This window comes from Stenella coeruleoalba (assembly GCF_951394435.1).
Source record: "Stenella coeruleoalba genome assembly, chromosome: 1".
NCBI lineage: Eukaryota > Metazoa > Chordata > Mammalia > Artiodactyla > Delphinidae > Stenella > Stenella coeruleoalba.
This window is the reverse complement of record NC_137169.1, coordinates 44,943,535-44,968,706: the sequence shown is the minus strand read 5'-3', so window position 1 is coordinate 44,968,706 and position 25,172 is coordinate 44,943,535. Positions and strand designations below refer to the sequence as shown.

At 49.7% G+C, this 25,172-nt stretch overlaps 1 protein-coding gene across 1 annotated transcript; it reads left to right on the top strand.

Annotated features, from left to right (window-relative positions):
- Positions 1–9,447: 9,447 nt before the first annotated feature.
- LDLRAD1 (low density lipoprotein receptor class A domain containing 1) lies at positions 9,448–17,841 on the top strand (the record flags this gene model as incomplete). The annotated part of the gene is made up of 6 exons (XM_079920749.1): positions 9,448–9,468; positions 9,972–10,023; positions 12,512–12,757; positions 15,077–15,214; positions 16,964–17,092; positions 17,693–17,841. 6 exons carry the CDS (start codon positions 9,448–9,450, stop codon positions 17,839–17,841), a joined length of 735 nt encoding a protein of 244 aa, XP_079776875.1.
- Positions 17,842–25,172: the final 7,331 nt, after the last annotated feature.

The following is a 25,172-nucleotide window of genomic DNA, read 5'->3' as shown; positions in this document are numbered from 1 at the left end:
TAATGAGGAAATGTTCTATGTCTGTTTATTGCTATATGATGATCAGGGAGCAAATTAAAGCAAAAATGATTCACAAATGCATTTTATGTTATTTTGCACAGGCTATAGATTTTTTTGTTGGATGGATCTTTCCAAAGAACTATTTTTCTCTGTTAGAAAGCATATCAAGTATAAGTTAAAGATATTATCAGAGAAAGCTTTTCTTTTTTTTTTTTGCGGTACACGGACCTCTCACTGTTGTGGCCTCTCCTGCTGCGGAGCACAGGCTCCAGACGCGCAGGCTCAGCGGCCATGGCTCAGGGGCCCAGCCGCTCCGCGGCATGTGGGATCTTCCCGGACCGGGGCACGAACCCGTGTCCCCTGCATCGGCAGGCGGACTCTCAACCACTGCGCCACCAGGGAAGCCCCAAGCTTTTCATTTTGATAGTAAGAATTAGACTCTCATGTTGTACAATTAAGTATAGAATTCACTTTGCAAAAACTGTTATTATCATTCCTTTATTATTATTGTCAATAATACAGATACAAAAATAAGAGTGACATCAAGTAACATAGTACACCACAGTCTTAATGTGATGCAGTGTCATTAGACGTGAAATGTTAAATGACTTTGCTAACCAATACTTTCCTCACATGGGCATTACTGGCAACTGCAGTAGTGCTGTTTGAATAAAGAGTGAGTCACACACTTGCCTTCAGCCTAGTCATTAGCTTTCTCTGAGTCAAAAGAAAATACAATTAACTAATCAAGTAAGGCTTTGGTCACAAAATATAGGTTTTGCTTTTTTAAATAGTAGGTTGTCTAGATTTGGAAGATAGAGGGTTAGAAAGTATGTCAGGCAGTCTCTTTCTGATTTTTTCTGAGAAAACAGTTATAAAACATGAGAAATGGATTGGATTTACCTTAAAAAAAATAAGCCCAGTTGTCTTATTTACCACCCATGGTATACACTTACGTTCATTAATCAGACACACATTTAATTGCAATGCACCCAGTGAGGCCAACTGAGGGGAATATATTCAAAATGCTGCAGATTTATAGGAGTCAGAGAGCCCACTATTAGGAAAGGCCTCCCTTATAAAAACAAAACAATACGAAAGAATATCTCGATAAGAAAGAGCAACTGTATAATTGTCCTATGCTCTTCCACCTTCCCTTGGTTTTGTTTCTCTTTGCTTCCCGAATGAGATACCCCTGAGATACCCTCAATCCTCTTGAAGGCATTGATCCAAGTTTAGACAAACTTTCCCCTCTTGTTTGTAAGAGACAATTCCTTGTGTGAGGAAATACCCAATCTTTCCTGTTATTTATCAGGCACTCAAATATTTGTGTCCTGCCTTTTTATTTTCACATGATTAAACCAGACTGACGTTTTACTTTTATTTTTATTTATTTATTTATTTATTTTTTGCGGTACACGGGCCTCTCACTGTTGTGGCCTCTCCCACTGCAGAGCACAGGCTCCGGACACGCAGGCTCAGTGGCCTTGGCTCACGGGCCCAGCCACTCCGCGGCATGTGGGATCTTCCCGGACCGGGACACGAACCCATGCCCCCTGCATTGGCAGGCGGACTCTCAACCACTCTGCCACCAGGGAAGCCCCAGTTTTACTTTTAAAAAAAAGAAAAGAAAAATCACCACCACCACCACCACCCGCCAAAGGTATACAGCATAAAAATATGTGACTTGAAAATTGCAACAAAAGCAAAGAAACTGGCCCCTTCTAAAGTAACAGTTTAGCCCTTTGGGTGGACCCAACTTTACTTGTTTCCATTAGACACGTATCACCTTCTTTCCTACCACACAGCATCTTCTTGGGAAGCTTGCCTTGGTTCTAGGCCAATTATCAAGACCCTTGAGTCTCTGGTTCAAACCTCCCAGACTCCTAAGGTCCTTCTTGCTTGGTTCAGGTCCCTGGTGTAAGAGATACACTGATTCAGGCAATTACAAACACAGTAGAAATCACCATAATGAATGATTTAGGCCCAAGATTCCCAATCTTTTCACAAAACTTCATGAATACCTTTTATATGTGATATATTTTTTGTAAATCAGAAATTACCAGATTATCTGGTCTCAATCTTATCTCAGAAATTCATATGATGTATTATCAGCGAATTTGAGCTGCTCATTAGCGTGTGAAACCTGGTACTTTCACTCTGAGCCAAAAGCAAAAACTTTATCCCTTATTATTAGTCTGTGTGGCTTTATCTTAGGTAAATGTGCCATTTCCATTATGATTTTTAAAATATATAATATATTAAATATATTTGAATATATATTTAAATATATTTAAATATATTATAATTTTTGTGGGCTCTGAAGTATCTTAGGACTACATGTGGAGAATCAGAGGGTTCTAGACCTTTTTCGATAAAGCTAATCAGGCCCCCCAACCTTTGGTGCAGTCTATATAACATTCTCAGCTGAGTCCCCACACCACGGTAGTGATTTTTGCCGAGATACCATATTAGAGATCCACAGTTTAACCATTCAACAACCACTTGAGAGCCCGAGTGCCAAGCCCCATGCTGGGAGATGGGACTGCAACAACAAACAAGACCCAGTGCCCAACTCTGGTCGCTCAGATTTTAAAGAGGGAGACAGACTATTATTAATGTGGTAAGTGCTGTGACCAGATAAGCATGGAGTACTGTGAGGGGACCCCGAACTTCTGGGAGGAAGTGATAACCAAGCTTAAACCTAGAGGGAAAAGGGAAGCCAAACAAAATATAAGGAGCAGTGTTCCAGGCAGTGGGGACAGTATGCTCAAAGACCTAGAGGCAGGAGGGTGGGGAACAATAACTGTTTAGCAGGCAGACACAGAGCATACAAAGGTATAGCTATAGATAGGGCTTGGCGGATCACATAATAAAGGACCTCATTAAACCTGACTTGGTCCTGAGCAAGGTGGAAAGCATAGAAAGGTTTTAAGCAAGAGTTGCAGTGCTTTAGAACGATGCACGTGGCAGCAGCGTGCACGATAGACCAGAGGGGCGAGTCCAGAGGCCAGCAATGTCTTAGCTCTACGGTAACCACCAGGGTCTATTAAATTTTGTGCTTATCCAGCCACAGAGAAATGGGAAATTCCATTCCCTTCCCAGGGTTTTCTTTTTGTTTTTGAACGCCCAGTAATCCTATTTCATTGTGTTTCACGTGTATTTTTGAGCTTTTATGTATAAGGCTGTCTGTTCCTCCACCTTATTGTTTGGATGGTAAGCCTAGTCTTTGGGTCACAGTCACAATCTGAGTATTTCCAAGCAAACTGGGAAGGCTGTCCCATGCATTCCTAAGCTTCTTACCAGATTTCACATTGGGCTAAATCTTTAAACCACAATACTTGGTCAACTTATCACCGTCCTCAAATTCTAGGCTTGCCGGCCCAGCCTCAACTAACCCAGGTGCTCCTGAACCCCTCCCACCACATTTCCAGTTGCTGAGCAGGTTATGTTTGCATATGAGTATCATCAGTATGAGCTACCTTTTTTATCTTTCTTTCTTTGACTACTTGTTCTAGACTAGAGTCTGGGGGTGGAGGTATGTACAGTGACAGAGATAAAAGATTGAGATAGTGGGAAATGCAGCCTTCTGTGGAAAGCTAGATGGTACAATTAGTGTGGATTTTCTGACTCCTTGCAATACTGTAAGTTCTGAAGTACAGTTTATATACCTTTTCTGAAATGTGTAATTGTCGAAGCCAGCTTTACATATTTCACTATTAAGTATTCTCTTCCTGTGATGTTAATGACTTATCTGTTTAGAGCAGGTGTTCTTAACCCTTTTTCATGCCATGAACCCGTTTGATAATCTGGTGAAGCCTATGGACTGTTTCTCAGAATAATGTTTTCACATGCATAAAACTAAGTATGCAGGATTGCAAAGTAAACTATATTAAAATATAGTTATTAAGGTATTTTCAAAATTTTGCAATTATGTATATATGTACTTCTTTATTAGCACATAAAATAAGGCCTACTGGTGGTTCTAAATCTATTGGAATTTCAAAGTAATTTCAAACCACTGTTGTGAAATCTCTGCAACATCTGTGATATCTAAATCTGATTTCTATTAATGATAAAGTCACAGTACTGCTAACAGTCCTGTCATTTATTGCCTATGTTCATAATTGAAGGAAATGCTATATTTCAGTTAGACGTTAGTGAAAATATTTAATTTTTTTCTCATCCAAGTTCACTAAACCCCTGGTTTAGAGGTTGTCTAATTTTACTTCGTCGTTTTAAGAGTAAAATATTTTTGTTTGCCTCTTCAATTCTAAATTATTTGGGTTCATTTTACTGTTTCTTGTATGTTTTTCATACCTGAATTATTTTGCAACGTTGCAGCAATAATTGAAGGCTTGGATGGAAAGAAATCAACAACTGATTAGAAATGAGAGGTTTCAACCAAAGCTCTTGATAATGTTACCTCAGGATATACCACCATGCAGTCATTATTGGAGCCCCACATCTGAATATTTCATAACACTTAAGTCTGTAAGCATCAATAAAATTTGAATCATCTGCACTAAGCAATATTATAAGCTGTCTTGTAAAAGTGTCTACTTAGATATTTCATGATGAAGTTTATCTATTGATTCCCCATAACTTTTGCAAAGCCCTTTATAGCACTCTATCATTTTAAATGGGTCCTTACAGCATCCCTCTAGGAAAGCAGGATGGGGTTTAACATCTCCAGTTTAGAATTGAGGTAACAGTCCCAGAGAGGAGAGGTGGCCAGCCAGAGCTCTCAGAGTTATGGAAGGCACAGGGGAGGAGTGGTAAATATTGAGGCAGGGACTTGGCCTCACCTCTAGGCAGTTACGGAAGCTGATCTCTCAGGTCCCTGGCTCAATCTAGTTGTGGTGCCCACTTAGCATTGTCCAACCCAGAGCCGGGCACTGGACTATGAAGCAGTCCCAGCCCCCAAGCAGATCTCTTTGTAATTATAAACAAACCAAGTCATCCAGAAACAATAGTGCACCCTCCCAGGGTGCAGAACCCTTTCACATATGTGCACTCGCTTCGTTCTAACCACAACTCTTTGAGGTAAGTATTCTTATCCCCATTCTTCAGATGAGGAAACAGAGAGGCTGTGACTTGCCATCTTAAATCAGGTAGGTATTAATTTGGCAGAACTGGGATAAAAACTCAAGTTTGCCTGACTCAAGGTGAGGTTTACTGATCTCATGTGCAGAGGGTCTCCGCTAGCCACAGCCAGGGTAAGATGGGGCCCTTGACCATAAGGAATATAGGGAAAGGTAAATCCAGGGTAAGGGGGAGAGTCGAAGAAGGCTTCATGAAGTGAGATTATTGCCTGGTTCTGGGCAAGAAAGATGGATTTAGAAAAGTGGAGGGAGCCAGCAAAAATCACTCTAAGCAAGTGACAAGCTGCAGACTGGGAGAGAGATGTATGATCCATGCAACAAATGATTCAAATCCAACATAAAGAAATCCATAAATCAATAAGAAAAAGATAAACCACCCATAGAAAAATGGGCAACAGATAGGAAAAAGCCATTCACCAGGGAAGAAATCCATATGACCAATATACTGGGTTGGCCAAAAAGTTCGTTTGGCTTTTTCCATAACATGGAAAAACATTGTTAAAATGCAGGTTCTGGCTTGGTAGTTCTGGGGTGAGACCCCATCTCTCACAGATGATGAGGATGCTGCTGGTCCAAAGACCACACTTTTGAGAAGTGAGGGGATAGGTAGGAGTAGAGTGTGAACTTTTCAGCCACCCAAGTCTGCATCCCAGCTATGCTTCCTTTCAACTGTGAACCTTGGGCGAGTAACTTATTGTTTCTGTGCCTCAATTTCCTCACCTGTAAAATGGAGATAATAATAGTTCCCATCATCTGTGGTTGGGAGGACTGAATGAGTTAATATACGTAACACATGTAGTACAGCATGTGGCAAAATAGGTGTTCAATAAATGTTAGCAATTGGTGGTGGCCATAGGAATTACTAGAGAAACGCAAATTAAACCACACCGAGGGCTTCCCTGGTGGCACAGTGGTTGGGAGTCTGCCTGCCAATGCAGGGGACATGGGTTCGAGCCCTGGCCCAGGAGGATCTCACATGCCACGGAGCATCTAAGCCCGTGCGCCACAACTACTAAGCCTAAGCTCTAGAGCCCACAAATCACAACTACTGAGCCCACATGCCACAACTACTGAAGCCTGCGTGCCTAGAGCCTGTGCTCCGCAACAAGAGAAGCCACGACAATGAGAAGCCCGTGCACTGCAGTGAAGAGTAGCCCCTGCTAGCTGCAACTAGAGAAAGCCCGCGCACAGCAACGAAGACCCAACACAGCGAAAAAAAAAAAACCACACTGAGATGGATGTTGGAAAGTCTGACACTTTCAAGACAGACTGGGGAGACAGAAACTCTCACATGCTGCTAATGGGAGCGCAAACTGGTACAACCACCTGGAAGAGCAGTTTGGCCATATCTGGTAAAGTTGAGGGGCCCCTGCACTGTGATTCTAGATGTATGTGTATGTGTGTGTCTAGAGAGTGTGTAAAAACCAGCCATTGGAACCATGCAAGGCATATTCAGGAAACTGGTTGACTCTGGGGAGGGAGGGAAGGAATAATAAAACTGGGGAAATAAGAGACCTTCAATTTTTGCTATACTTGATGGAAAAAGAAGTCTGAAGCAAAAATGACAAAAATTTTAACGATTTTTATCTCTGGATGGTGGATACATTATTCTTCCAAGTTTTCTGTATTAAGTTTTTGAAACTTTTTTCCCAGGGAAAGGGAGGGGGGAAGAAGGGAGAGTTTGGAGCAGGTGGGCCAAGGGAGCCTGGTGCAGTGTTGGGTATTGAGTGGGGAGGACGAAGAGGTCCATCTACTAGGGCACCACCTTTCTTCAGGAATGAGTGGAAAAGAAGTTTAGAGAGGTAGATGGGAAAGCTGAAGCTCAGAGAGGTTAAGTGACGTATCAGAGGTCACACAACTAGTGATGGGACCATTTGGACCATCAGCTCCAAAGTTCCCACTCTTGCTAGAAGTTTACCCAGGTGTGCCATGGCCCAAGCAGGGAAGGGAGCCCAGCAGGGTGGAGGTGGATGTTGTACAATGCAGCCCAAGTCCTTTTTCTCCTCAATATAACCTGGCTGTGACACCAGGAAGTTCAGGGATTGAGGCACCAGGGCCTCTCCTCCATCTTTCCAGGACCCCCTGTTGCCCTTCACTCAAGGGTTCTTGGTGACAGCCTGAGCCCTGGAGAGATACAATGCTGCCAGCACAGCCAGGTGTGGCTGTACCTGGACTGGAGCAGGAGTCCAGAGGAAGGGAAATTTCATATCCCTGAAGAGTCTTTTCATAAAAGAACACTAAAGAATCACAGTCAAGAAAGGCCAGGGCTTCCCTGGTGGCGCAGTAGTTAAGAATCTGCCTGCAAATGCAGGGGACACGGGTTTGAGACTTGGTCCGGGAAGATCCCACGTGCTGAGGAGCAGCTAAGCCCGTGCGCCGCAACTACTGAGCCTGCGCTGTATATCCTGCAAGCCACAACTACTGAGCCCGTGTGCCACAACTACTGAAGCCCGCGTGCCCTAGAGCCCGTGCTCCGCTACAAGAGAAGCCACTGCAATAAGAAGCCTGTGCACCGCAACGAAGGGTAGCCCCCGCTCGTTACAACTAGAGAAAGCCCGCAAGCAGCAAAAAAGACCCAATGCAGCCAGAAATAAATAAAAATAAAATAAATTTATCAAAAAAAAAAAAAGGAAAGCCAGAGTTGAAGGACATGTGTTGGTCCCAGAATGGCAAAATGGTCATCATGCATGATACCACTCTCCATTCTTATACCCATGGCAGACATCACTATTCAATCACAAAATCCTGAGTCCTGACCTCATAATCCTTCTGAACCTCATGTTCCAGACACTCTCAACAATCAGTTGGAGCTGGCATGCAAGGTAAAATGTCGATGCATCTTCAGCACATGCCATGAGGGTCCTGCCCGTACCCCTCAGCCCTTTCCATTTCAGGGCACATCAGCCTAGCTTGCAGCTGCCAACACTGGCATCTCTTTGCCTAAGGCGGGCCAAGGGGTGCCAGGAATAAATACCCTCCAGCAGTTCTCAGCCAGTGACTGGCAAGAACTGGCAAATGCACACCTCAGTTCCCTTACCCTCGGGTGGGGTGACTCTGATGTGCATCTTCTCCCGAAATCCTTAGCAAGAGAAAGTTCCTCTTGCCCACAGTGGGATGAGTGTGATAACACTCCTGTTACTGGAGCCTCACTTCCCTCACTCCCCCGGTGCTTCCTGGGATTGCTCCCTCTTAAATCTGCTTGCCTTCAAAACTGGTCTTAGGTTTGATTATGGGGATCCCCAAACTAAGACATCCTCTTCATCCAGTTCAATTCCTTCTTTTTCTGGACAAGAGAACTGAGACTCGGAGAAAGGAAATGACTTGCCCACGGCAGAGCCAGTGGCAGGGCCCGCGTGAGAATCGTGTTCCCCTGACCTATAGCTTAGCCCTTCCCAGCGCTGCCGCCTTCTGAGCGCTGCCGCTGAGTCTGTCCATTCCACCCCCATCCCCTTGGACTTGGTAGTTTATATCCCAACAAAAAAGAAAAGTCTGGTTACAGGTTAGGCAACCCATGGGCATCAGAGGCAGCCTACGTACAGAGGGACCCTCCCTGGAGCCCCCAAGCTCACTTCTGGAAGTGGACACCACTCCTCCCTTGGTCCAGGGCTTCCAACCAGACCCTTAAGCTCCCAGGTTGTTGGTCTCCTCAGCAGAGGGATGAGCTGAATTGGTAGAAGGCATTATTCAGGGAAGCAACCTGCCCCCACCCCTCCCCCATCACAGGCATCATCTCCGGAAAAATTTAAAGTACATGGCCACTTTTTTAAAGAAAATAATTTAAAATTATATTTGCTTTATAATTTTAGTGGGAAATGCATATTCTTTCCACCTAGGTTACATATTTAATTGAACAAACATCAATGAAAAAAAATGACCCCTGCTTTTTAGCCACTGGAACGTTAATCCTGCGTATTTCTGCCTGGATCTTCATGCAGTTGCGGGGCCTGATATCCTCCAGTCTCATAATTGATGTGGAGGAAAAATCACACCCTGAAAAATTCCTGGGTTAATGCCCCCACCAAACCCACACTGTGTGACTTGAGGGCAGTTTCTCCCTCTATGAACCTCAGACTCTCCGCCTATAACATGGGGATGAGAACTCCAACCTTGGAGTGTCGCTGTCAGACTGCAGAGTGGGGAAGGGCCAGGCAGGAGCAGGGCCCTGCTGCCCTTTCCGCAGCCTGGGAGGCAGCCTGGGAGGGGCCTGCCCACAGGGAGGGTGCGGCCAGGCGAGGCCTGCTGTCATCCCTCCTCCAGGCTGCCCCTGGTGACAGGTAGGGAACCTGCGCTGAGTTCTCTGCACCCACCCAGGGCCCGGAGACTGGAGCCGGGAGCCGGAGACATGAACAAGATCTTCCCCCAGGTAAGAGCTGCCCTGAGACAGCTCCTGACCAGGGGGAGCCAACCTCAGGCTAAGGGTGGGCAGTAAAGAGGGGAGACACTGAGGTGACTCCGGTCCTCCACCACCCTGGAGGCTCTCTACGGGGACCCAACAGGTGAACCAGGAACACGGTTCAGGTGATAAGTGCTGGGAGGGGAGAAGAGGCCAAGGGAGAGAACGATCGACATTATGGGAGGGGATATCAGAGGGATCCTCTCCAAGGGGAGCCGCCTGAGCTGGTTTGAAGGATGAATGTTTGCCAAGTGGACAGTGGAGGAAAAGGCCTTCCAGGGCACAGTGCAGGCATGGGTGTGGGAACGTGAAGTGGACGTGATGAGCTTGGGGCATTCAGCATGCTGGAGTGGGAGGGCCCGTGGTTTCCCCCGAGGCTCTTGGTGACACATCTGAAAAACTTTTCAGTCTGGCTCCCTGAGGCTGGACCTCGCCTCACCTCAGCCCACCCCTCACTCTGTTCTCTTGGGCAGGGGGATGGCAATGCTGCTGCCGCTGGAAGCAAAGCCCTCCCCAGAAGGCAAGGTAAAGGACGGAGGGCCTGGGGCCAGTCCCTCCCCAACGTGGGGCTCCCTTGAAGCTGGGCCGTTGCTACAGAGACACAAAGGGGGCTCCCTAAGGCTCCCGCTCTCTCAGACCTCTGTCCCCTTGCTCCCAGCATCCTGGCCAACCATGATGACAGCCGTTTGTTTAACAGGGTGGTTCATTCTCTCCTTGCACAAGCATGTGTGGAGCACCTACTGTGTGCTGCCCACCTCACAGGCACAGAGCCACATACAGCGCCCCCGGTAACCTATAGAGGAAAGAGCTCTGGAGTCGAGTCCCTGGCTCAGAGGGTGGCCTGGTGATTCTCTTTACCTCTGAGGGATAAAGTAGGCAGGATTACGCACTTACTTAGCACCTGCTCTTGGCCACTGGCTCACCTTGCGACCAGGACAGCTTGCTTTACCTCTGTGGAATAAAGGAAGGAAAGAACACATTTATTCAGAACTGCTATGTGTTTCCAATCTTGGCCTTCATTTGATCGCTTAAGGAAACAGCCCCAGAGAGGTAGCTACTACTAATAACTATCAAGGATCGAGGATCAAGGCCCTGTTATGTGCGCGGCATCGCAGGGCCTGTTTCAACCCTCAGGACAGCTCTGAGAGGGGCTCCTCTTAGGGGGCAATAACAGATGAGGCAGCTGAGGTGAAGGGAGGTGAAGGTAGCTCAGCCAAGCTGGGGTCCCACACGGATGGGAGGAGGGAGGCAGGGTTCAAATTTGAATCAGGGTCCCTCTGGTTGCAGAGCCCCGGTGCCTTTGCTGCTCCACACTGGCGCTTGTCTATTTCAAGCCTGGCTCACGGTGGGCATGATGTGGGAAAATGGCCTCCTTTCCCCATCTGTCCCCTGGGGCATCGGCACCTAAGGGCTTTCAGGCTTTGAAGTGCAGCCTTCATCTGGCCGTGGGCCCCGAGGCTCTCCCGTGACCCCACCCACCCGGCCTGTGCTGCACAAATGTTTGAGGAGTTGGCTGCTTGGCCAACCAGGATGCTGCTCCTTGCCAGCCTTCCCGCTGTCTCCCTGGTTACCTGAGTTTACAAGGGAGCCACGGACTAAGGCTGCAGGGAATATGGGTTTTAGATTTATGCTGCGTCTCCTACAGCATAGATCGGCTATCGTCTCCCTTCCCAATGCATGCCCACTCCAGGCTCCGGACACACAGGGCCACTTGCTGTCCCCCATATCCCATCCAGGCGCTCTCTGCCTGGAGTGCTCTCTCCTCGCACCTTCCCCTCGCCTGCCTGTGGAAATCCCACCCGCCTTCAAGCACCATGACACCTTGTTCACGCTTTCTTAACCACACTTGCCGCCTGGCTCTGTGAGCAGCTGGTGTACAAGTATAGTCTGAGTACAGAGTAGGCAGCTCTGGAAATGTGAATGGATTATATGGAAATGACCTGAACTAACCTGAATTGGGCCCTTCCCTTGTTTCCTGGATCTCTAGATCAGAGTATTCAGAAAGCACCTACTGTGTGCCTGCCTACTATGTCCCCAGGCTGGATCCTGGGGACGTAGATGCATCAGACCCGTTCCTGCCCCCTCTCTGAGATAATTGTGCCCCAGAGGACAGCAGGAGTGCCCACACTCTTCTTTTTACCTGTCTACATCTTGTCTTCTAAGTGCAACTACAAGCTTTTGGAGGGCAAGGGGATCAGAGCTGTGACTGCTTTTGTGTCCTCTACAGAGCAGGGCATCTAGTAGGATCCGAAGAAGACTTTGTTTCATTATTTCACAAGCAAGCAAATATTAAAGGATCGAAATCAGTTAAAGCAGGAGGACAGCACCTATTTCCACAGTACTTCAGATACAGAATGGCACATAGTAGATGCTCAATAAATATGAATAGTAGCTAAAACCTTTACAGCACTTACTATGTCCCAAGCACTGTTCTGATACAATACCTAGCTTAATCCACTCAACAACTCTAAGGTAGGCATTATGACCCCCATTTTCCACTTGAGGAAACAGACACAGAGAAGTAAAGTGGCTTTTCAGTGTGGCCCATCTGGAAAGTGGTATAGCTGGGATTCCAATCAGCATCCTGACGGGCTCCAGAATGAGCAATCAGTTGGCATGTGGAAAGGGCACCCGTTTGGGCAGCAAATAAGTGTGGATTCACATCCCAGCTCCACACAAGGTGACCTGAACCTTTTCTTCTCTGAGCCTCAGTCTCCTCATTTATAAAATAAATGTTGTCTTGAAAACTACAAATAATGGCTATGAAGGGCCTGCTTTGGTCTTTGCCCCACGGTAGGGGCTTGATACGCAGGTGTACGTCTCTCTCTTCCTCCTGAGGAGACAGCCTCATGGAAGGACAGGAGGGTGAGGGGGGTGGAGCAGAGACCTGGGACCCTTATCCTGACTGCCACTCACCAGCAACTGGACCTGGGCCAGAGACAGGTGTTTGGTGGGGGTGGCCCACAGGCAGAGCCGAGAACATAATGGTGGACTTGGGAGCCCTCTCCTCCAGGGAAGCCTGTCCTGCCTCCAGGACCCCAGTGGGTAGAGACCACTAGTAGCAGTCAGGGCAGGGAATCTCTGGGCCCCAGCACTGGCTGCTCCATCACTGGTTTCCCACCCCACACAGCAGACCGGAGCCCTTTCTGCTGCTCGTGCCGAGGGGCCTGCCTCTCAGCCTTCCTGATGCTCCTGCTGGCAACTCTTGCAGCCCTGATTGCCCTGGTCGCCATCCTTGGACCCCCACCTCGCACGCCAGGTCAGGGTGGGCAAGAAAGGGTGGGTCAGACTTGTTGGGAGGAGAGGGGGACACAGAGAGATGGGGGAAAACTGACCCTGCCTGGCTTCTCCATGAAATGACTTTTGGACAGTTCCTTAGGGTGCATGTGCAGACACACACAGACACTGACATATACACATCTCTGAGCTTCCATTTGCACATCTATAAGCATGAGCTATTGAGAGGACCCAGCTCTGATGCCACCTCCTCCAGGAAGACCTCCCTGCCTGCCTGGTTTAGGAGCCTTGTCTCAGCTCCCATAACTCTCACACTTCCTCTTCCCCGAGTCTGCTTACCCTGGGTGGTGCCATCCATCTGCATGTCTGCCTTCGCCACAGAGGACAGGGACCTGTCCGACATATCCCTGAGGCCCGACTTCAGTGGTGAGCCCCAACACCGACCCTGCCATCACGCAGCTAACAGTTTGGAGAGTGAGGCGGATGTTAATCCAATAAGTACAGTAAGGCAGGGTTAGTGGGGGCTCTGAGAGTCTGGAGCAGGGCTCTGACCCAGTCCAGGAGTCAGGAAGGGCTCCTTGAGCAGTGAAAGGGGGCTGAGGCATGAAGGGAAAGTGGGATTGGTTAGTGGAAGGGGTGGCAGGAAAACCACAGGGAACACCCTGTGCAGAGTCCCTGGGATGGGAGGAAATGTGAGGAGAAGGTCAGTGGACACGAAGGACAGAGCAGTGGGTGGGGCCGAGGTCCAGGGCCTCAAAGGCTGCACTGGGGAGCGAGGTCACCATCCAGAGAGCCATGGGCGGGGATTAAGCTGGGGGCAGGGTGTCAGCAGGCCTACCTTTCTGAGAGATGGCTCTGTCACCTAGCAGGAGGTGCTAAGGGGACAGGTAGAGTGGGGGTAAAATCCACAGTACCCCACATGCCTGAGCATGGGCGCTGGGGATAGATATGAGCACGCAAGGAGCTGCCTGCATGTATGCACCCGTGCGTCTGTGTGTTTATGTGTGCGTGTACGTGTGTGTGCAGGTATCTATGCACACGTCTGTGTATGCAGGTACATATCTGTGTGTGTGTGCCCGTGTGTGTACATGTCTGTATATGTGCGAGTGTACTGATGTATGTCTGTGTGAGCAGCTGTGTGTGTGTGACAATGTAACTGTCTCTGAGGGTCGGCCCCCTCACACTAGCTGAGGCAGTTCCAGGAGATGAGCCGTGGTTCACATGTGCACAAACACACAGGCACAAACCCGCTCCCACGTCCAACCTGCACTCATGCGTGTACACATGCACAGCCTGCGGAGCCGGACCTCCCAGTCCGTCTGTCGGTTTCTCTCCCCTAATTCTTTGGGGGAGGCCCCAGGGTTGGGTGTTCCCCGCAGTGGGATGGAAGGGCAGACTCTCAGAAGGATAGACACTCAGATGGTCCCCACCATTCCTGGACGCTGGGGAGGCGACCCGGCCTCAGGAAAGAGCAGAGGCAGCAGCCTGGGTTATTAGCCGTGTGGCCAGGCATGTCACACCTCTCTGAGTCTTACTTTCCTCATCTAGGAAATGGGGCTAATGATGACACCTCACAGAAGTTTTTGGGGAAACAATAGAATAAAAATGTGAAGGCGCTTTGCAGCCCGTAAAGTTGTCCCAGATGTAAGGGATTGTGGCATAACGGTCCCCAGCCAGCCCCAGGACGTTGCCTCTGACACCTTCACCTGCACCAGGAGCCCCACTGTGAAAGCCACTTCACTGACTTGAGCACTGCCCTCAGGAACTCCCCGTGAGACAGTCATTCAATAAACCATGACTTTCTCTGCATTCTCTCTAGGGTTATTCAAACAGAGAGGCTTTTTTTTTTTTTTTTTTCGGTACACGGGCCTCTCACTGTTGTGAACTCTCCCGTTGCGGAGCAACAGGCTCCGGACACGCAGCCTCAGCGGCCGTGGCTCACGGGCCCAGCCGTTCCGCGGCATGTGGGATCCTCCCAGACTGGGGCACGAACCCGTGTCCCCTGCATCGGCAGGCGGACTCTCAACCACAGTGCCACCAGGGAAGCCCACACACAGAGGCTTTTATGTAATCTCCCCAACTGTCCTGTGGGGTGTGTGCTATGATCCCTATCTTGCAGAAAGGAACCTGAGGCACAGAGAGGTTGGGTCATTTGCCCATGGTCACACAGCTGGCAAGTGGTTGACCTGGGGCTTGGACCCCATCTCTGACGCTGAGCCCAGTGTCCTCCCCACTGCCCCAGCCTCTCACCCCAGCTCAGGTGGGGCTCAGTGGGGAGAACTTGGTGATGCCCTTGTAAACACCACCCTTGACCCTTCCGGGGCTCGCCCTGCCCACTCAGGGGCCCAGCCCTGTGTGACACAGATGAACAGGACGGGCTTCCTATGCCACGACCGGAGGAGCTGCATCCCAGCCAGCAGGGTCTGTGATGGCGTCCACACCTGTGCCCACGGCGAGGACGAGGAGGAGGCCTTGTGCCGTGAGTAGTTACTCCAGGGCCCCTTGGGAGTTGCCTCCCCCAACTCCAGCTCTCCCTGCAGTCACACTGAAGCTCGACCACCCCTGAACATACCAGGTACCCTGATGTCCTCAGGCCTTTGCTTATATGCTGCCCTCAGCCAGGAACATCTTCCCCCGCCCCGTCCCACTCACACGCACACACATGTACCCACACTAGGAGATGCCTCCACTCTGTGCATCTCCGTGTCCAGAGAACCTGTGTACAACCCTCAAGGCAGATTTCAAGTGCTACCTCCTCCAGGAAGCCTTCCCTGACACCCAAACTAAATTACGTTCCCTCGTTTGGGCTCTCACAACTCCTGTGCTTCCCTGCACCCCAGCCCTAGTCACACTGGTTGTCACTCTCAATTGGCATGTTTGCCACCCCCATCAGACTGTGAACTCCTATGGGGCAAACCTAATCTGCTTGATATTGGGGCCCAGTGCCTGATGCAGGGCACTGCACAGAGAGGTATCAAGAATGATTGGCTGAATAAATGATGAAATGAGTGAATGAATGGGAAGGTCTAGTCCCAGACCTTAGAGACCTGACAGTTCTCAAGAGAGAGGAGTGTGGCACTTGCCACAGAGGAGGGAGAGAGCCTGGTGAGTCGGAGTGATGGGATGGGGTAGCTTACGGGGGAAGGGTCATTGCATCATGGACCCTCAAGACCAGAAGAGATCTTAAAGGTCATCTAGTCCATGTCCCAGCTCATGCCCAAATCCCCTCTGCCTCTGCTTACACTCCCAGGATGGGAAGCTCACTACAGTTTGAAGCAGCTGCTCCCGTCATTGCCTGGTTTTTCCATGGGAACGTCTCCCTTGTACTGAGTTTAGGGCTGCCTCCCAGTAGCATCCTTGGTTGGTTCCAACTCTGCCCTCTCGTTAACCCCTGCCCCCCAAGAACCACATTTCAATCTGTCTCCCATGATGATGTCACTGCATGGATTTGGAGATTGTTTTCTTGTCCCCCATGAGTGTCCTCTTACCCGGGCCACCCTCTGAACTCCCAGTCACCCCCTTATGATTGGTCTTCCCCACTCCACCAGCACTCTACAGAACACATACCAAATGCCCATGTCCCTCTCCCTGGACTGGCCCCAGAAGCATCCATGACACTCCTGGCTGGCTCTGGTGAGTCCAAGGAACAAAGGCTTTTCCCCGCCCAAGTCTGGGTTATACCTCTAATGATGTGGCCTGAGTTTGTGTTAATTTTTGGTATACCTGTCACACTGCTGTCTAACACAGAACCCACTTTCAAGAAAGATACTCTGACTCTCTTTCACAAAGCATGTGATCCCACATTCCCTGAGTTCTGGGACCCAAGTGCAAGGCTTCATATTTATTCTTGTTATGTTCCAGTCGGAGGAGGCTTCCTGGAGGTGAAGGAACTTGAACCTGGACTTGCAGGTGGAATGGTTTTGGACAAGTGTCAAGGAGGACTTTTCTGGAGGGAGGAATAAAGCAAGCAATGGTGTGGAGTGGGAAGGCGCAAGAGCTGAGAAGGGAGAAGTGGCTCTGGGCATTCTATTGGGCGAACAGGGAAAGAACCCTCCTCTCTCCTTGACGACCTCCTCCCCAAGAAACCTCCTTTTGCCCTTCCTGGATAGATGGCAGTGACCCCAAGTTTGACAGCTGCCAGCGTGGCCAGGACAATCCACCTCCAGATAGTCCTGAGGCAGCTGCAGCCAGATGTGGACTTCCTCCTGCCTCATCTCTCCCTCTGTAGGAGACACGCCCCAGAGCTTCCCGGGCTTCCTCGTGGCTCACTGCGGAGACCCCGCTTCCTGGATCTACTCAGACCAAAAGTGTGATGGGATCAACAACTGTGGGGACTGCTCAGATGAACTGAGCCCAGGTAGGGGTCTGGGCACAAGCTTGGCTGGGGCAGGTGGCCAGGCAGTGGCCAGAGGGCAGAAGTTAAACAGAGAGAATCTCCGAAGTTCCCCCTGCATCCCCTTCTTGCATCCTAGGAAGAAGTTTTCCACTCCTCCTTGAATGCCTCAAGTGGTAGGGTGCTCACTACCACTCCAAGGGGCTCCTTCTGGAGAGTTATTCTTCTGTGGTGGGAAACTTGCTTTCAGGGTCGCAGATGAGGAAACTGGGACCCAGAGGGCAGTCATGTAAGGAGTATGTACATGGCCCAGCCGGGATTTGAACCTGGGCTTCCTTCATCTTCTCTGCACCACCCAACAACCCTGTGAGGAAAGGAAGGCAGGAATCGCTGGCCCCAGTTTATATGTAGGTAAACTGAGACCAGAGAGGAGAAGTGACTTAATATGATGAGTGATAGGAAGGGGGCTTGGGTGTAAACCCAGGTTTCCTGACTCTAAGACGAGTTCTTTCACTGCTCCAGAGTTTCCTTTCAATTTCTTCCCCAGTGTTCAACCCAGAGCTAAAGAGTGCCCTGGTGCATGGGGCATTCCAGGACAGAGCAGCTGCTCTTCTGTCTTCCCAGTGACTGTGTGCCCGCCCTGCGGCCCTGGCTGGTGGCGCTGTCCCTCGACCGTCTTCAAATATTGCAGCTGTATCCCCAGGAGCCTCTGCCGTGATCACGTGCAGCACTGCTCTGACTGGTCTGATGAGTACTCCTGTCCTGGACCCTGAATGGGTCACCCAGGCCAGAGTGGGAGGCTGGTTTGGAATGGCACTGATAACCTGTCACATGTGCTATGAATCCAAGTACACAAGGGCAGGAAGGAGCCTTCGAGATCATGTAGTGGGATCTACACACAGTTGTCTCTGAATAGGAATTGCCTCTCCTGCTTTCAAGTTTTTCAGCCTCTGCTTGAATTCTTCCAGTGACGGGGAGCTCACTACCATGTTAGGCAACTCCTAACAAAGACGAAGGGAATACGCTTCCATGATCGGAGGCCTGCCTCTGGTGCCGCACAGAGGAAATCTGCTCCTCCACTCCAAGACAGGCTTGCAGATACTGACCTTGTCACCCCTTGGAGAAAAGATAAGTCTTGGGCTTAAACACCAAGCTGAGAATTTAGCCCTTATGGATGGCACATATATGAAGTATATGCCACTTCCTGCCCTTTTGATACCTAAGGCAGATATTCCTGGGCTTGGATGCAGCCTCAGTGTTTTCTCAGCTCAGTAATCCTAGCAGGTCCCACTGATGGATCACATGAGATGCACATGAGACGGGGTACTTGTCATCCTGCCCCTAGGAAGCCACCCCAGGAAGCTCTGAGCTGTAGGAAGAACAGCTTGAGGAGCGCCCCCCCCGCTCCGTCCATCCCTTCTCTTCCCAACCACTCCCACCCTCACCCCGTGACCAGCTGCCCAACAAAACAGCCCAGGTTCCTTCAAGTAGGGATTGTATTTTGGTTTTGGAGCCTGAGTGAAGGAGTTGTTTCTCGGCATACATTTCCAGTTTCACAGCACCCAGGCAGGCAAGGATGGATATCCCCATTAAACAGATGAGGAAACTGTGACCCAGAGGGAGAAATAACCAGGATCATACAGCAGAGTAAGGGCTGGAACTGGGACTCAAATACCATCCATGGTGTCCCAACCCCAAAGTCTTTCCATCTACCAGTGTGACTCTATCTTGGCCAGGGTGGAGGCAGAGTCTCTGTCGTGTATTTAAAAAGGTAGCTTGGGGCTTCCCTGGTGGCGCAGTAGTAGAGAGTCCGCCTGCCGATGCAGGGGACATGGGTTCGTGCCCCGGTCCGGGAAGATCCCACATGCCGCGGAGCGGCTGAGCACATGAGCCATGGCCGCTGAGCCTGCGCGTCCGGAGCCTGTGCTCCGCAACGGGAGAGGCCACAACAGTGAGAGGCCCGCGTACCGCAAAATAAAACAAAAAACAAATAAAAAGGTAGCTTGAGGGTCAGAAAGCGTCCCACCCTTATTCTGAAAGATGGACTTGGAATCTGGCCAGTAAGGGACTCCTGTTGAGGGAGACGGACATATCCCCACTGGAAATTAATAAAATCAGCTCTGTGTATCAGTCTCACGTGAGTTTTGAAATAAATACGGGCACCAAGAGAGACGGGTGAGCTCTAGTTCATTCACTGCCACGTTAATTCATTCACTCACACACTAAACAGTCTCTGTACGCCTGCTCTGTGCCAAGCCGGGCGCCAGGCACCCAGGAGTGAGCAGGCCTGGGTCCAACACTGGAGGAGCACAGGGTCCCACAGAGGAGGCACCTCACACTGGGAGGCGGGGTGGGACAGCAGAAAAGGCTGGGCTGAAGGCGCCAAGGAGGGGCCTTCGGGAGCCAGGACACAATCGTGTTTGGGGCTCTGATGACCTGAAGATCAGTTCCCGGAACGGGATGCCTCAGCGATCCTGCCTGGGGGAGGCTCAGCAATGGGCTCGGCATCTTTGGCTGAGTTTCTCTCCAAGTACAGCACAAGTGAGGTACTACGGGCACACTCAGGGCATCCCTGGTTCTGAAGACTGATCCAGAGCAGACTCTCCTTCCCAGAGGAGGGGCATTTGGGCTGGCTCTGGAGGGCAGGAGAATTTCCAGTGGTACAGGTGGAGGAGAAGGCATTTCCGGCTGAGGGGCCTCAGGAAGAAAGGCGTGGGAAGCCCAGCAGGCCACATGGCCAAAGCAATAGAACAGGAGGAGGTGAGGAGGTGGGCAAGGACATGGTCCTGGAGGGCATAGTGCGTCACACTTCGTCCTAAGGGCAGTGGGTGTCATCAAAACATGGTAAGCAAGGAAGTCACCTGGAGCTAGTGACCTTTAATTACAAAAGTCCAAGAAGAACATGCCAGGGCATGACCAAGTGGGCAGAGAAGAGAGGAGGATCAAGGGCTATTTACTGGTGGAACATGTGTGGGGGTGGGGGTGGGGAGGGAAGTAGGGAGAATGAGGACAGCAGGGGCCCCGAAGCCTGAGAGAGGACAAGAGAGTTGAGCTGACTGACCCCTGAGGAACAAGAAAAGTTTCAGAAACGCATTTCAGCATTCAAATACCAACATGTTCCTGACACCCTGAGCATCAGTTGTTGAAAACAAGGTCACTGGGGAGAGGCCAAGGAAGAGGGAGCCTATGTTTGCTCATGCTGAAACTGCACAACTCTCATGGGGATTTGAACCCGCTGTCTTTCCATTGGGATCGCATACCTGGTCTCAGGACTTAACGAAACTCAGGTTCTTTATGTCTCTTGGCAGAAAGAATTCAGTAAGAGACAAAGTGATAGGTAACAAGTGGATTTATTTAGAGAGATACATATTCCATAGACAGAATGTGGTCCATCTCAAAAGTTGAGAATGGCCCTGGGAGAAGCACACTCCACAGACGAGTGTGGGCCATCTCAGAAGGCGAGAGGCCCCGAAATATGGGGTGGTTAGTTTTTATGGGCTGGATAAATTCATAGGCTAACGAATGAGAGGATTGTTCCAACTATTTTGGGAAACGGGCAGAGATTGGTATTGGGCCACCGCCCACTTTTTGACATTTTATGGTTAGCCTTGGAACTGTCATGGCGCCTGTGGGTGTGTCATTTAGCATTTGCTAATATATTACGATGAGTGTATAATGAGGCTTAAGGTCCACTGGAAGTTGAATCTTCCACCATCTTGGACCTAACGGTTCTAACCAGTGTTTGTTGTATCCTCAAGGGCTATGTCATTCTATTATAGGTTGTGCCCTGCCCACTTCCCTGCTGTTTCAAGATCAGTCAGCCTCGGTGGTTCAGGTGTAGGAGAGGCCCAGTTCCTGCCAGGGGCTAGTGGTGCTGCAGTTGGTCCCCGCGAGAGAGACAGGGAGACCTCAGTGGTCATCCATTCCTGGGCTTCTTCACTGGGCTGTGGCTTTCTCAGAAAAATGCCCAGAGGCACTGGCACCACGGGTTGCACATAATTCTGCCCTCCCCTCCCTACCAAGCCCATCTATGGGCCTGTTGCAGGAAGGGGACCCCTTCCAGGGCCTGAGGGTGGGCCTCTTGTCTAACACTTGGAAATGAATTGTCTGAGGAGACATGTGTACTTGGAATAGGAGGGAAGGGGTTAGGGCACAACCTTTCAAAGAACGACATAGCCCAAGGACATGACATAAACTGATTAGAACCAAATGGGTCCAAGATGGAGGACCAGTCAACTTCCACTAGACCTTGAGCCTTAGTGTACGCTCACTGTAACGCATCAGCAAGCTAAATGACACACCCACAGGCACCATGACAGTTCCAAGGCCGACCATAAGGATCAAAAAGTGGGCGGTGGCCCAATTCCTGGAAATCCCCGCCCCTTCCCAAAATAGCTGGAATACTCTTCCCACTCATTAGCCTATGAAATTGCCCAGCCCTATAAAAGCTGACAACCCCATACCCTGGTGCCTTTCTCACCTTCTGAGATGGCCCACACTCTGTCTGTGGAGTGTGCTTCTCTCTAAATAAATCCACTTCTTACCTATTCCTTTGTCTCTCACTGAATTCTTTCTGCGATGAGACATCAAGAAGCTGAGCTTCATTAAGTCCTGAAACCAGGTGTGTGATCTCAGTTGGAATACTATGGGTTTTGGCTGGGTTTGAGTCCCGGCAGTGTGGGTTCAAGTCCCAATCTGGGTTTTGGCAGGGTTCGAGTCCCGGCACATGGGTTCACGTCCCAGTCTGAGGTGCACGGTTTCATACTGACAAAGCAAAACACTTTATTGGGAAGGGGCGCCTGGGCGGAGAGCAGGAAAGTAAGGGAACCCAGGAGAACAGCTCTGCCACGTGGCTCATGGTCTCAGGTTTTATGGTAATAGGGCTAATTTCAGGGTTGTCTCTGGCCAGTCATCTTTTTTGGCCCATATTTGGTCTGACTCAGGGTCCTTCCTGGTGGGACCTCTTGTTGTGAGACAACCCATGAGTAGTTATCACCGTGTCTGGCCAAGGCAGGCGGTTTCAGTCAACGGTTCCCTAACAGGCCCATGGGGTTAAGATTCTTCGTTTTACAGGATGGAGAAACCAAAGCTGAGACCAACTTTCCCCGAGTCCATTCAGCGTGTCAATAGCAGGGGGAAGACCAGAAGCCAGCTTTCTAGGTGCACACGGTTGGCACTTGCTGAGCTCTTACTGTGAGCCGGGCACTATGCTACGTAGGAGCTTTACCTCTCATCCTCCAACAAGGCTCTGAGGGTCGTACTGTGTTTCTATGAGGCTTAGAGAGGCCCGGCAGCTTGTGGAAGTGTGTATGGCTGGTAAGGGGAGAGCCAGGGAAACTGAGAAGAACCCTGCAGGGCCTCCCAGGAAGGGGAGGGGGGACACTTTCCATGCCCCGCTCCCTCATTTCTTGCTTAGTCTCCTAGGCCTTCCCTGAGTTCCAAAGAGCAGACTCCAGCAGTTACTAACTAGGGATGTGTGGGAATATAGAAACAAAGGAAAAGCAGTTAAACAGGAAAAGTAATGATAATAGTTTAGTGAAAACAGAGTCCTAGTTCCTCCTCAAGGAATATACGTAACAATCTGCTGCGTATCTTGCCCCCGAGCACTCAGCTGGAGGATGGCGACTACCTGCTGAGCACAAGCACTAGACCCCAGACTGTTCGGAGCCAGAAAGTTGATGATTAGGATTCCTAAAACACCACACTGCTACTTCACAACATATCAATGAGAAAAAGTCATGAATCCTGCAGCCTTCACCCCCAAATGTTGCCTTTAAAAATGCTCCCCTGGGGCTTCCCTGGTGGCGCAGTGGTTGGGAGTCTGCCTGCCGATGCAGGGGACATGGGTTTGTGCCCCGGTCCGGGAAGATCCCACATGCCGCGGAGCGGCTGGGCCCGTGAGCCATGGCTGCTGAGCCTGCGCGTCCAGAGCCTGTGCTCCGCAACAGGAGAGGCCACAACAGTGAGAGGCCCACATACCGCAAAAAAAAAAAAAAAAAAATGCTCCCCTGAAAGCCATTGGGGAATTTGGGTCTGGAGCGTGAGCTGCCTGTTCTCCTTGCTTGGCCCTGAAATAAACCTTTCTCTGCTCCAAACTCTGTTTCCCTTTGTCTGGCCTCACGGTGCCTCAGGCACATGGACTTGGGTTTGACAACACCAGGAGTCTGGGCACTTAGCCACGGCAGTTGGCTGTTTCATGCTATGTCTCAGGAGGTCTGGGAAGCTTCCAGTGGCGGTGATGTCTGAGCAGGGTGATGAAGGAGCCAGGGACAGGGCAGACCAGGCTGAAGAGCCACAGAGGCCAGTGGAAGAGGGGCACCTAAGGGCACGTGAAGTTGTCCCCCATGGCTGGAGTGTGAGGAAGAGTCTTGGATTCCGGGTTCTGGCCAAGGTATTCAGCAGGAGAAACACATATGATTCCTCCGTCTGAGGAGAGGCTGCAAAGAAGGCTCTCCTCTGTACAGCAGGAATAAGGATGTCATGATCAAACTACTTTGCAGGCATTAGGGGGAAAAGTGATGTCCAAAAGGTGAATGCCGCTGGGAAACAGTAAAGCTTCAAGCAGAAGAAAGGAGAGGGCCTTTAATGAATATGGCAACAGAAGAAAAATGCACAACTAAAAGTTGCAAGTTAAGTTTTATCCAGGGACCTTACTGAGGACTATAGCCCAGGAGACAGCCTCTCAGACAGTTCTAGGAACTGCTCTGAAGAGGGAAGGGAGGAACCAGGATATATAGGAGGTTTTTGCTGAAAAAACAAAAACATGTAGTCTAACACCAAAAGATTACTGCTAATCACAAAGAGCAGACATCAAAAATGAAAGATTTTGGCACTTTTCTATGTATGGAAAAATGAACGGATCTGCGTTCATTGAAATTATTCTTTACATATGTATCTTAATTCAAAGCACAGAATGCTTCCTGGTTTTCTCCATCCTGAATTCCCCTCAGGGTACACCATTGGTGGGAGGTTGCCGTACCTAATGGCTTGATCTTTATAGGATTGGGATGGTGGGCAACATTCTTTTTTTACTGCACTGGCAGGCAACAGTCCCTGTTCACAAATATCATCAGGCAATATTTAGTGAGCATTTGGTACATGTCTTAGCTCTTGTATCCCATTTTCACTTATCCTCACAACCATTCCAGGAACCTGGTTTGGTTATTTGTACCTCACAGGGGCTAAGAGAGATGAAGTTGCTTGACGAAGATTACACGGTTTTTAAAGGGTGGAGTCAGGATCAAAGCTTGATAGGCTCAAACCCAGAGCCCACCATCCCCACTCCTTGATGGCTCGCTCTTTCTTAGCCAGGACTCCCTAGAAGAGGAAGCTGGAGTCCAGGCCAGGGGGAGGCAGCCTGTAAACAGGAGGTGGCTTATGCTGGCAGAAGAACGGTGTTTGTTCTTTTCTGCTTTATTGGTTCTTCCTTTCACAAAGAAGCAGGTGCTCTAGCAACCTCCCAAACAGCATTCCATAAGCTAGGTCCAGGAAGACACAGAGCCCAGGGCAGCCAGCCAGGCCCCTCCCTTGGTTCACATCAGCAGAGCAGGGGATTTAATGCCACAGCCTGCAGACAGAACTTAGGTATAGAGAGTCAATATTTGCCATCTCCCAGCCTCCCTGGTCTTTGCTCCAAGATCAGTATCTTAAGTACAACAGGTTCTTTGCTGTGCAAACATGCAGGTACAGATGAATGGAATTTAAAGTGACTCAGGCTTCACCTCAGGATTTGGACTGGAAATCTGGTCTGGTTTAACCTTCTGCCATCACCGTTTCCCGGGACTCTCCATTCATCCTTAGACTAACGAAACCACAGACATTAGAGAACTGGCGAGGAGCTCAGAGCCCAGCCAGACTTTTGATAGGAGGACATTGCTTCTCAGAGAGGCAGAGAGGGAAGGGACCAGCCCAAACTGGCACTGCCTGGTAGCTGTCACTGGGATTCTGAGGGTCACCCAGCAACTCCCGGTCAGGTAGAAGCGATTTCTTTGATTCCATTTTTTTAAAAAAACATTTATTGAGTTGTAATTTACATTAGTGAAATACACAGATCTTAAGTGTATATAGTTCAGTGAGTTTTTTTAAAACAGCTTCATTGAAGTAT